At 40.0% G+C, this 13617-nt stretch overlaps 1 protein-coding gene across 2 annotated transcripts in view; it reads right to left on the bottom strand.

The window, feature by feature from the left end:
• The window catches only part of RSPRY1 (ring finger and SPRY domain containing 1), a 37211-nt gene that overhangs the window by 3485 nt on the left and 20109 nt on the right, over window positions 1–13617 (bottom strand). For both annotated transcript variants that reach the window (XM_051801906.1, XM_051801905.1), the window contains 10 exons: window positions 11801–11927; window positions 10344–10402; window positions 9931–9997; window positions 9099–9230; window positions 7740–7855; window positions 6816–6959; window positions 4927–5038; window positions 3819–3921; window positions 2276–2428; window positions 90–194 (listed from right to left, as the gene is read on the bottom strand). In XM_051801906.1, the coding sequence (XP_051657866.1) occupies window positions 90–194; window positions 2276–2428; window positions 3819–3921; window positions 4927–5038; window positions 6816–6959; window positions 7740–7855; window positions 9099–9230; window positions 9931–9997; window positions 10344–10402; window positions 11801–11927 (1118 nt within the window). The remainder of the gene's footprint in view (window positions 1–89; window positions 195–2275; window positions 2429–3818; window positions 3922–4926; window positions 5039–6815; window positions 6960–7739; window positions 7856–9098; window positions 9231–9930; window positions 9998–10343; window positions 10403–11800; window positions 11928–13617) is intronic.

Genomic DNA, 13617 nt, shown 5'->3' with positions numbered 1-13617 from the left:
CTTTATGCTGGGGAGTCACTCAAGATAAGCTGAATGCCACACATACATTTTCCCATTTCTTTGGGTTTGGGTTGTTTTTAAGGTTTTACCTGTGTCCACATGGCCTGAGTTCTGTGTCTGCTACCTCATCACAGCAAAGTGTGCAGCAGTTCTCTCGGATGCTCACTTGCTTCAGCAAAGCCAGGCGTCTGTGTCTGAGGAGAGAGAGAAACCCCCCCAAATACATTAGTTTGAATCAAAGCAATAGATTCTAAACTATTCCAAGTATTGCATCAAGGCCAACAAAACACTTGCCTGTGCTACACCACACTGCTGATAAGCATCAATCACCACTTCCCACCAAAAAAGGCTGAACACCCCCAGAGATGTGCAAAACAGTCTTTGATTCCCTATTCTGGTCTGTCAGGAAGGGACAAAGAGAAATAACAATTCTTCTAGTTACCACAGCTGAATGCTTCAAAAAAATTGTTCTTGTACAATTTATGTACAAGGAAAAGTACGTTGTCATGGGTACTTTTAGGACTTAAGAAAAAAAACCAATAAACCTCACAAACCCATGTATCAAAAAAAATTCAGAAACCCTACAGTGCTCTAACACAGTTCAGAAGAATAAAAATTGAAAATAAAATCAACAGTCCGGTATGACAACAGCCACAAGGGAGAGTAAACAGATAAAAACCCCCTATTGGATGAAATAAGACATTTCACATTTTAGCTGCACTAAATTAAGCACAACTCGACATGACTTTATGTTAAATCCTGTCATGGATAATTAGGGTCAACTCATACAGGCCCTTGCCTTATTTCCTATCACTTTTAAGATGATCAAAGCTATCTTGTTTAGGATTAGCTTATGGTTTCCAAGCAGTGCAGGCAGTAGGGGAGGGATGATCTTTGTTTCCACAAAGAACAGCAGTGTCCAACCTTGAATGGAGCCTTTCAGTGCTATCACATATTAAACAGTCTGTAACACAGGAGGCCAAGTTTCACCAGTCAGGCATCAACAGGAAACCAGTTTCCCCCAGTTTGTTTCTCATCTTTTGGCCCAATCGTGCAGCAGCTCCCACAGGTAGTGTTTGAACACTGCTCCAATAACAACCACATCTGATCAACAGCGAGCAACTGCACAGCCCCATCTAACATGGGACACCACTGAGACAGAAGAACATTGAATCTGAAAAGGGGGAGGAACAAAATTGTACCTAAGAGATCATCTGAAGGATTAAATCAGACTCTCTCTTAAAGCACCTGCAGTCACAAGCAGGAGTAGTTTGGCTGTATGTCAGCACAAAATGGGCTTGCCAGTTGCATTTTGATTTTCGCTGCGTAAATACAATATCCTAAACCTCCAACTTTGCCAATCTGTGACTCCAATCCAGGAGTATTTGTTTTCTTTTCTTTCTAAACACTAAGATACTGAAGTACCTCGAGTGCACTTGATTGGAGAGATTGATAATCCAAAACCAGTCTCCAAATTTCACTACAGCCAGGGGTACCCCCTCCACCAGCCTTACTCCCACTTAATTAGTTGCAACCTAAGATTATTTCAACCACATACATCAGCACCAGTCCAAGGGCCATCTTCAGACAGGAAATCCAGGGTACACCACATCCCAGATTACACTGTATACTGTTACTGTTTGTGTTCCAGGAAGTTATTTTATGACTAATAACTGAAACCAGACAAAACCCAGGCGATTTATTAGTTTTCATTCCTGCCAGAAATTTGTTAAAGAAAAATGTACCCAAACCCGTTTCTATCTGGCTTGGTTTATATTTAGATGGGAAAACAGTTCTAAATTTGAATGACCTTTGTCAGTACTATCATTCATAACTAGGGAAATTTTGATCTGGATCAAAAAAGGAGGAAAAATTAAAAACTTATAATCATTCAGTACCTCCATGCTGCCAAATCACAAATCAGGTCAATTTTAAATATGACATATTTTTTTAATTAAGACTATACCTCCTCAACTAAGCTCATCCTTCTTAGATGGCAGGAGATACTTTTACTAAAAACAGCTTACTGTGTGGTACTAATTAATTTTAATTTAGCTTAATATTAAAAAAAAAAAATTAATTTCATGGATTTTGGTTGCACATCTCCTGCTCTACTCATGAAATTGCACTGGAGCCTGTTATCTCATCTTTTGAGGAAAGGGACCTATGGAAGCATGACCCCATAAAAAATTAACTTTGCTTAGTACAACACAAAAAGAAGTGAAGCATTTTATTTCTCTGCATGCAAACACACAAAACTAAACAGGAGGATTACCTGGGCAAAATGATTTTCTCTTCTGCTGTCAGAAAGGCATAATCATTGAAGGTACTAAACTTCATTGATGGTGGGTACTTGAAGGGTTTTGCCCCAAAGTTGAACTCACATTGCTGATAGGACATGAAACTAGCTGCAGCAAAAAAGCCAGACCTGCAACACAATGAACAGGTATTTTAGAACAACTTAAATAACAGTAGAGCTTTGCAGACATGTTACTATTACCATACAAAAATATACCCTGAGACAAAGAGACAAAGTTCCTTCAATACCAGAGTTTTGCAGCTCACTGGGAGAACATCCAGTTTTGGCTGCACATACCTTGTTTGGTTCTCAACTGCTGAATTTATCTGAGTTTCCTACTGACTCAGCCCATAAAGGCTGCCTATTCCACAACCAGGATTAGTCACACTTACAACTAGGAGCAGATATATATATATATATGAATTCCCACAACCTCCTTGCACTGATCAGCTCAGGTATCTCCTTCAGAAGTGGAAAAAAGTATTTTTCTTCCAAACAGCTGCTGTTGGCAGACCTGTGAGGAGCAGTACCAGTGCAAGGGAGCAGGCACAAAGTTGAGGAACTTGAAGCTCTTGTACATTTGTGAGGGACCTGTGCAGGAGGAGTCCAGGTCTGAGCTCTCTCAGCATAACATCCACCTGTTCTTCCTTGCCTGTGCAGGATTATCTCAGGACAGCTGCCTTTTCTTCACAGCCACACAGAGGGCTTGTAAAAACACAGCTATTGCTTCTTTCAAATTTATTTACTCAAGGGCCCAAGTTCAGTAATACCCTAAGTTCTAACAAGTACTTGAATATATAAATTACATGCTCAAAGAACACAGCACTGCAAGCTGAATAGACAAGATACTCTGCAACTCTTTAAACTGAACTACTCTTCGCCTCTTGGACACAGCAGGATTAATTTACAAAGTACTGTAATGTTTAATTAAGCTACACAGGAATCTGCTTTATCAAGTATTACACCAGCTTATGTTTTCAGAACTAAAAGGCTGAACTCCCCTGTGAGAGTTGGAGGAGGCAGTCATGTGTTAATTTGTACAGGAGTTTGCAAAATAAACCTAACACCTTTCTGTAAGGCTGCCAAGAGATGTCCTCCCCTGAATACTCAATGTGCTACTCCAGGAGCTGTCCCCAGGGAATGGCAATCAATCAATATGTGCTCTTCAGCATTTACAGGACTGAGGCTTTATCTTTTAAAAGATGAAAAATTCCTCAAGCACCAGAAAACTGCTCATCTTTGCTACAGCCTCATTCTACTCTAATGCTGTGCTAATTTGACAGTAGAAAACATCACGTTGAACCTACCTTTGGAAAGTCCAAAGTATTTATTTTGCACCCTGAAATCCACCTGTAAAATTATATCCTTCTTGCTTTCTAAGCAACTTTCAACTGGGAAACCTGCATAATGATGGCTTCAGGTAAGTAAATATGAATTTACATCTCAAATTAGAAACTCTTCATATAATTAAAACAATTATCCATAGAGGTCATGTCCTTCCAAATGAGCATATACTTACACAGCAGATGAAAATACTTGCTTCTCAGCAGGAAGCTGGTTTCCATTTAAATAGAAGATCATTTGCTTTTCTTGCAAGTCTAGTAGAAATCCTATTGTGTCTCCTTACATGCAAAACAAAGACAATTTAAAGATTTCACTTTTGTTAAATGCCAACAGCTGAAACAGTTATTGTTTCAAGTATCACATATGTCACTATGAGTTGTCTCACTTAAAAGGAACTGTTTGCAAAAGCACAAAGGAAGAAACATTGATACAGAAATTAAAAAAAAAAACCAAACCCAAGAGAAAATAGTAAAAAAATAAAGTATTTTAGTCTGCCAGAGCATTAACACTACACAGTTATAGAAGTATTGCAGGGTATTTGCCAAAGCCAGAAGAAAGCTGCACTCTGTCACTCCTTGGCTATTTTACCCCTGTTGGAGGGTAGACTTTAGCAAGTGTGTGTTCTGGGGATGAATTTCCAATATGCTTGTGCTATTTATTTTTAAGAGGTGTTTTAATTTAGCCATCCTTGGGAGAAAGTTCTAATAGAAGAGAAGGCGGCACAGTTCACACAAGCATGGCATGCACAGGCTCCTACCAAGATTGCAAAGCTGAGATCAAGAACAGAACTTTGCTGTCCAAGTAGTTATCCAAGAATTTAAAGTAAGCAAGACAGTGCAACTCCTCCTTAAAAAAAAAAAAAAAAAAGGTCTAATTGAGAAATCAGGGTTTTTTTTCCCTTCTCTACAATAACTCTTTGAACCCAGAAAGGAAGATTTTAGCCTTGTTTTGTAGGGCTACAAACATCTGGAAAAAAAGTCTTATGACTAAAAATCTTATGATTAAATGTCCAGCCATGTTAATTGGTGCTGTGGTTTGTACTCTGCCTTTGAAAAGAAAAACTACTTAAGCAACAAGATTCTCTTTGCACGAACTGGGGAGCAAGACTGAGTGTCCACTTTGCACATTCAGACCACTGTTAAAGACACACAATAATTCTTAAACCTTTAGGATCATCAGGATTAGGAACAGCTCTGTTCACACAAACTAACAGACACCTGCAAGAGTACAAAAAAACCCTGTGCAGAAATCCAGTTAGGACAAACAGAAGATGGGTTGAATACCTTCTTTCCAGCAGGGATGGGAATGTGGTTTACTTCTGGCATTGTACCAGATCAGCTGCCGGCAGCCGTCGTAGGCACAGGAGTATTCATCGTCCCCGATGCCATAACCTTCCTTCAGAGAGAGAGCAAAACATTTCAGTCTGCAGCCTTTCCTCACACAGAACAGCTTATTTTTATTCACCTAAACCACTCATATAAGAACAGGAAGGGTTTCTCCCACTTCCATCAGGGTAATTTTTTTTTTTTTTTCAAACTAGTCATAGTTTCATTTTCACAGTAAAAAGGAATTTGTTGGGATGAGGAGGAGGGGAGAAGTGGATATTGCTTTCAAAGTGTTTTCCATTCTCTGTGACCTCAAGTCACTCCTGCCTGTTAAAATGTTTAATAATCAGAAGGCCAGTACCCAAATAGCCATGTTAAATTTCTGCATCTTAAAAGGTCACCACAGAGTCATAACCACTCTCTTATCTTGAAGTCCCAGTACCAAACTTGCAGTACCTTCCCCCACAAGATATCCACGTGCCACCAGAACCTACAGCACACAAAGAACAAACCTGCAGCCCTTTCACTGAATTTATTGCATATTTTGTCCTTTTCAGTGCCAGCCTCCCTCGAACTGTGAAAACATTATCAAGTGATAAGGTCCAAGGCAGAACACAAAACTAAGAGTTTCAGAGTGGGAGAAAAAAAACCAAACCTGTCATGTAGCAGAGCCCAAACATGAATCTCAAAAGCATTATGGAAGGTAAGTAACTTCCTCATGCTCAGCATGATTTGTCTGGAGTGCAAATACCAGACAGCATCTGATTACACAAGCCTCCCATGTCCCAAATTAAAGCTAAGCCCAGCTAATGGGTGTTTAATGTCATATTTAGGACTAGTCTTTTTGTTACATACGCTGTAAATAAAGAGCATATGGCTTCTGAGGCCTGTGTTTGTGACATACCCAGATGATATCCTTGTATTTCAGGGACACACACCTGATGAACTCAAATAACAGTCACATTCAGCCACCAGCAAAACAGCTGCAGCAACAGAAAAATCATCCTGCTCAGGGATGCAACATCTCCCATTTCCATACCTTGTACAGGATGCACTCACAGAAAAATGCACATACACCAAGCTCCTTAACAGTAAGTGGGGAAAAAAAAAAAAATCTTTTAAGCCTCTTAGCAGTCTAAAGGCAGACACATGGTCTTTTATTTCCAACAGTTTCTGTTACACTCAGTGTCTACAAGGCCTGTGCTCAGCACAGGTCTGCATTGTATTTTTGTTTGGTTGGGGTTTTTCTTTTCTGTGTGGTTTACTTTTTTTTATTTAAATTTAAATCACGCTTCCATTCCATGCTAGAAATGTGGGACTGATCTTTGGCTGTGATGCAGAGATATATGCTGCTCCCAGCAGACCAGATGATACCATGCTATCCCAGAGTCAATTTAAATAAGTTCTTTCCCTTATGAAAGTTAATTTAACAGGAAAGCATGTCAAAGAGGGCTGCTTGGTGACCTGTGTATGATGAACTGCTGGTTCCTACTGACTTACTGTTTACTTACAAAAACAGACAGTAACCACTGTTATCTAAAGAATTTCCAAGGAGAGACTAAGCCACAAGAAATAAGTTCCCAGTAGCTTCCAGACAACAGCAAGCAAATAACAAGCTGTCACTGTTAGCAGCTCTGCAGGACGTGTGTGAACAGTGTCAGCCTGTAGCAATGACAACACAGATTTCTCTTGTGCCACCAAATTCAACAAAAACAGCTTCACGGAGGTACAGAAAAACTGATACTCAGTCACCACCACAGAATAACCAGAGCTGTTTTCACAGGGGTTGCAAGTAGAAAAATACTGATGTTACATCTCATCAGCTCGATGACATTTCATGTACTCACATGGTTGAGGAATTTGCTGTCTTTGGTAGCCCATCCTATTTGCATCACTCCCGAAGTGATGACTGTAACTTCATAGTACCAGACCCCGGAATCGACACAGAACGTGCACCTGACGCTCTCGAAGGACGAGGCGTCACATCGAGCCTACCAAAAACCAAACCAAACATTCAGCTGCTGCAAAAGGAGCACTCAAGAGAGCCTCTTTTCTCCCCCTGGCTCGAGTTTCTTGCATGTAAGAATACACCAACATAATTTTAGAGGCACTTCAGACAAAGTGACCTCTCTTTATAGCAGTAATTACCACAAAAACTAGTGAGTAGGCAAGACTGAAAATCGTCCGGTGGTTAAGCCACAGGAAAAAAGAAAAGTAGGAGGTTGACAAAGTCAATTTAAAGATTTAAAGACTAAGACAACCAAGACAGGAAGACTTAAATCACTGGTTTATTAGTTGACTTCTGATATGAAGGACAAGGAGGTAATTCAATGTTAAGTCATGAAAATTCATTTCTAAGTAGTCAAGCAAGTTTTTAGAAGGAGTTACAGAGGGGGAAAAAAAAACCCCACGTGGCTGAGACAAAAATCTGATGCTCTTTTCAAGACTAAACAGGATAAACAATAGAATTATACTTTGTGTAATTTTAATCCAAATGAGTGAGAAGCCAGCTGACTCAAGCATTCTCCTCATTTCTCTGAAGTTTTGGGGCACAGATACAGGCATTACTTAATTTGAACGTTTCTACAATCGAGATCAGGGTAGTGATGTTACAGCCCTCCTGATGACAAAGCAAATTTCCTGTATAAAGCTGGCAGAGAACTTGGATTAATTCTAGGAAAAATCACTGGAGCAAGTGGTGAACAAAATAGTTGAAACCTGCCTTTTTCTACAGACTTTTTCAGGTTGCAAACACGAGAACAATATCCTACCTCTAATCCATGTGGTGAGATCTTCAGGTATTCACTGACATCATTACTGTTCAGCATAGCCCTAATGTTGGTCAAGTCAACCTTCTCATATGTAAACTGCCTGCCTTCTTTTAAAACTGCAAAATAAAACTAGTTTTAATCATTGCTGTAGCAAAACTTGATTTGAAGCATTTCACACAGTGACAGTCAATCTCTCTACGATCCAGGTAATTTTTGGCACAACTGAATGAAGGATTAACATTTTGCCTGCATGAAAACAGCTTCCAATGCACTGTGTGTTAAATATCCTGCATGACCTGTACCTCTGACTAGAGCTCCCACAGTCTAATTGCTACTTTCAGGAAACCCACAGGCAAATGGAAGGCATCCAAGTTCACACCAAGGTGCCACTGCTTCAGGACTTACCATTGTATTTGAACATTCAGCTGGGCAGAGTTTTTCCTGATTCATCACAGTGGAAAAGATTTGAGGATGGGAAGAAGGGGGAAAATAAGGACTTAAAGTTTTGTATCCTCTCATTTCCAGGTAGAAGATGAACTTAAACTGAGCCAAAGCAGCTCTGTCTCCCTGCTTCCCCTTGCCACATGGAAGGATCAAAAGCATTTATCCTGCCAGGTGTCAAACTGCTGACACACACATGTTGATTTACAAATCAAAGATCCTATCTTCACACATCCCAAACTTGCTACAACACTTATACAGACGTTTACTAAACACAACTGACACTGGCACATGAAGCCCAACAGACCTTTTATCCAAATTTATCCAAAAGGCATTAGAAACCACAGGGTTCTTAAGAGTTGCTGCACCCTTGAAATCACAACTAAACCAGCAAATTTGATGATAGCTATGTCTGTTTTTTTGGATGACTAACAAAAGTGCTTTGTCAAACACTTTTCAGTTTTGATCACAAGACCATATCTTAACTTTAGAAAGTCTTTAAGAACTCTTCAAGCCTGTGCACCACTGGGGTATGACCACAGCAGTGACAGCCACCAGGACTTGTCAGCAATCCATCTGTTCCAGAGACAGAGCTGCACTACTGAGCCACTCAGCACATTTGCTGAAACGTGGGTTGCAGGAAATTGGTGCAAAGAAGAATTTTCACTGCAGTTCCAATTTGCAGAGTACACACCACTTCCCTCCAAAAACGTTTTCCTTGGCAAAATTTCCTTTCCATGCAGTTAGACTGGATATATTTCTTGGGGTTTTTGTTTTGTTTTGTTTTCTTTTTCAAGGAGATATTACAAATGCAGTCAGGTGTAGTAAGTGCTTATACAAAACAAACACAAAGCAGTCCTCCATTCTCCTTGGAGAAGTGCTTAACATTAAATGAATCCATCCCTTTGTTATACCTACACAGATTGTCTAAACTCCACTGGGCACAGAATCCAACCTGGCGTTTTAAGTAGTCTGGATTATCTGTCCACTTCTCAAGCAAGATCAGTTGGTCACTAACGCACGATTCAGAAACTGTCATTTTATTTTCACCTGCAATTTGAGAGCAAAAAGAATAATTGCTAGGGATAAGTTTAGTTAAAAACAGTAACATCCTACAAATGCAGTAGAACCCTCCACACACATTTAAACATGGCTATTACAAACAGCACGAAATTCTTTCCCCAAGCAGATGTGAAATTACCTTCACTCAGATTTACCACTTCTCAGCACAGAGCTGCACCATCAAGAGACAGATCACAGCTTTTCTACATCTCTCCAGTAGAGATTTATTTCTTTTCAAGTAACAAAGGTCTCATGTTGTAAGTCACTATGTAGTAATTTCTAAGCTGAGGAGTGAGTTTCAGCAAATCTCTTAAGGGTTTGTGGGTGGAGGTGTCATTAAAGCAATAAATGTTTTTTCCTGCCTACAAACTCCCAATCCTAACTGTTCTCTCTCTCTAATACAGATTTGTTTCAGTGACAAAGGCCTCATGTCACAAGGCCTTCTACAGCAATTTCTAACAGGGAAAATAAGCAAATTCAGCAAATATCTCAAGGGTTTTGAGGGGTAGGGGGATGTCACTAAAATGATAAATATCTTCTTGCCTGTAAGTGGACAAACATTTCTCTTAAATATTTGTGATTCCACCAATCCAGCCTCTCATGCTCAGAGCTGTGATCAGATAAAGGGACAATCATGCAGCAGGAGCCACAGGGTGACTGTTAAAAGCAGCATCAGGCCAATACTTACTCGTTTGTGCAAACTTCTCCAGTGCTATTAGTGCAAAAAGCATCACTGTCGGGTGGGACTGGAAGTTCTAAACATGGACAGTAAGAAGAGTTATTTAATAAATATCCAGCACAGATGGACAGGAAGAGCTGTGAGTCTGTCACAGAATGCTTTAGGTTCAAAGGAACCTCTGAAGCTCCTGTATTCCCCCTCCTGTGGAAAGCTGGTTTGAATAGATCAGGCTACCCAGAGCCTCATACCACTAACTTGTAATTACCTCCAAGGATGGACATCCCACAGACTCTGGAATCTCAGCTTTCCATAACACACTTCCAGTATTTACTAAACATGGCCCTAACTTCTCACAATAATAAAAAAAAATTGCATTGTAATTGCTATGTATGGATGCCTACAAAAAGATCAAAGACACTCACCAAGCTCTGAAGTAAATATTCCAATATTCCTGGGCTGAGTAAGCCTATGCTCGCAGGACCTGCAAGAACACCAGGAATGAAATGCACCCGTGGGAACCACCACATACTCATCATCACAGATCTTTCAAACACAAGGTAACAAATTAAAGAACATCCAAGAGTTTCATAGCCAAGCAGAACTATAATGTAGAACAATTATCATTGTTCCCAGTCAAATACTTGCTGCACATTTAATAATGACACAGTTACTGGCACATTGCAGTCCTTTTCAGTTTATCTGCTGTAAGTGGGTACAGAGTTCTAGTTATGCTTCTCAGAGTTTGAAATAAGACTCCCCCAGCCTCCATTAAGCATTTTCATGCTCATTACTTTCACAAAGAGACTCACACCCTTTTACTTTCAGAGTCAACATGTAAAGTCCAGCTCAATTTACCAGCAGCCCAAAATAATTATAAATGAGAATCTGATATCACCAACTTGATAGGTAATTCTACAGTTTGCAGCAGCACCATAGCAAGCAGCCAATTTAAAAGAGAAAAGCCCTGAAATACTGTCTGCTGAATCAAAAGGGAATCAAATTCTGGCATCTACAAACTAATTGCAGTGGGTTCCAACACTGCATTCACAGATTTGCTGCCTGAGCTGGTACAATGAGATCTGTGTCCACTAAGATGAAAATAGATACAGGATCTCATTTTGATTTAGTATAATAAGGTAGAAATATTACAGCACAAAAATGCTTCCAGTCCTTGTTCTTTATTTTGTTTTTTGACAGAAATTGGTTTTTTAATAATCATTAAGTGATACTGGACAATCACCTTTTTCCTCTATTTCCTATCCACTTTCAGAAAAGGAGCAAGAAAACCTAGATATAAAACAGTCCATCAGCAGGAAGGAAACTTAATCATCAGTTTCCAAACAGGGTACTAGAAATAACAGGGAATAAAAATTCTATATGAAAAGTCACTTTAAAATAGAATCTCAGCAATTTCAAGCAACACAGAAGAGAGAATCTTTTCAGCTGACTACAACAGAACAAGACACATCTATTGGAAAAAGCATCTTTTTGTTTGTTTGTTTCTATACAGCCTCCAAGGCCATCAATTTGATAGTTCTGCCTCCTGGGTATGGGATGTGTCCTCAGTAATTCACAGACAGAGCAGGTCTGCAGAGGAGAGTGATTACCAGTGCTAAGGCAATATTCCAGCAACAGTGATCCTCAGTCACTAACCAGGCACCAGGATTTGTGAGTGGCTCATTCAAACCCTGGTGGGTGAGACTTCAACACTTCAGTCGAGCAGGTTCTGTCACGCCCATCACCCACGGTCTCCCCTCCATGCAGAACATCATTCAGCTCTAAGAAAACACTCCTGACCTAGTCTGCATCGTGGCTACTTAAAGCAGGAGGTGCTGCAACAAGCCCAGAGCCAGCTGTCAGAAGAACCCCCTGGCTTTACCTGCCAACTTCTCTGCCAAGCAGCCGAGCACTGCAGTCGTGTTCCGGTGCTTGGCAGGGTGACAGGCATCCTGGCAAGCAGCAGCTCCACTTAAGTTTAGGATTTCTGTTAACTTCTGTAATGCATCCTGCAAAAGGAAAAAAAAAAATAAAAAATCAGAAATCTCTTATTTAACATTACGGACAGATGCAGCTCCCCCAGCCCAGCTCAACATATTACAACAAATTATTGTTACTGAAGTCAGCCTCATGTAACAGACAGCACGGGGTGATTGTCTTCTAAGATAAGATAATAAAGAACAGATGGGAAGAAAAGGTCAACAGATCCCAAGAATTGTAACTTTAAAATCACCACCAGATTGTTGGTCATTGCAGTGATCAACAGCTCAGGACACTTGTGGACATCCCTAAGTGAGCTCCCTGCAGCAACAGGAACTGTTATAAGTAGACAAAGGCAAACAATACCAATCAGCACATATCACATCTAATGTTTCCAGTGTCCTAAAACTCACACCCTTTCCAAAAGAAAAGGACTGTTTCAGATTTTAGAATTAAGGACTAAAGAGACATGTCCCCCTCCCCCAAAAGCCCACATTCCCATAATAAATTTAGGATGCTGTCAGCTTTTTACAGGATGTCATAAATGGTATTCTTGAGGGCATAAATGGCTTTATGTAGTCACATGAATTTAGGAAGTAAATGAGGGTAATAAATCTAAAATGACTTGCTTCATTCAGGCAGGATGGTATGGATAAAATTCAAGATAGGTCTAGAGCATATCCTGCATTTTCAGGGTAGTCAGGGGTTAATCTAGAGCCAGAACCAGTCATCTCATAGGGAGAACCCCACCCTGCAAAGTTCCAAATCCTCCTCAACTTTCCAGACTTCATGAAAGTTTCAGCTGATTCAGATTGAAACTGCATAATCTCAGGCAAGGATCTAATTAAAATAGAAGAACTCCTCATATTGAAGTCATCAGCAGCCATTTGGAGGAAAAATGAGCACTGCTCAAGTTGAAGAGACGTGTTTTTTTGAATTGTGTCCTGAGCCACACTGAAATCAGTTTACTGTGCTAAAGGCTGAGGTCTGCCCAGAGATCACACCGAAAAGTAGTTATGTTCTTAAAAGGAAAGCCACAAAACCAGAACTGATGAACAGGACTGAGCTAAGTGGAAAGAACAGAGAAAGAAGAAAATGACTAAGCCATAGACTTGGGATGGAAAAGCCTCACTAAAATTAGACTCTTGACATACTCTGATACTGCTTTTAGCCATTATTAGAACTGTCAGAGATCAACTATTTTGAGTTAAATAAAGACTTTATAGAATAAACAGTTTACTGCACTGCCATTTTAACTTTATGGACTTCATAGCCTGCAATAACAGAAAATTAAATACAGCCTGCTGCTGTTCTCCATCTGTCATGGAAGTGGGGCACTGACCTAAAATTCTTAAGACCAAAAACTTTATAAACTTATCCTGTCCAGAAAGTGAACAGCAGCACACACTTCACTAGGCTGCACATGATCAGCAGATCCCACAGCTGCAGCTCTGTGTGCTGTAAGAAGACAACACAGCAAAAACCTCTGTGCACCCCAGAAAAAACAGGCACCTTGATCCTTTTGTCTTGATAAGATCAGCTATTTTGGAGCAAACTCCTTAAGTACCTAAAAAAAAAAAAAAAAGTCCCGTGGCTTCTGAAAACAAATGATTTGGTTGCCAAGCACATTGTATAGCCTAACAAAAAAATCCCAAATCACTCTTCATATGGTGCATTCCCAGTGGTCTCCATTTCCTGACTTCTTTTTTCAAGCAGGCA

The sequence above is a fragment of the Manacus candei genome, unplaced genomic scaffold (assembly GCF_025592945.1).
Source record: "Manacus candei isolate 608988 ecotype Guabito, Panama unplaced genomic scaffold, ASM2559294v1 h1tg000053l, whole genome shotgun sequence".
NCBI lineage: Eukaryota > Metazoa > Chordata > Aves > Passeriformes > Pipridae > Manacus > Manacus candei.
The sequence above is the reverse complement of the archived record's forward strand: the minus strand, read 5'-3'. Positions and strand labels throughout refer to the sequence as shown.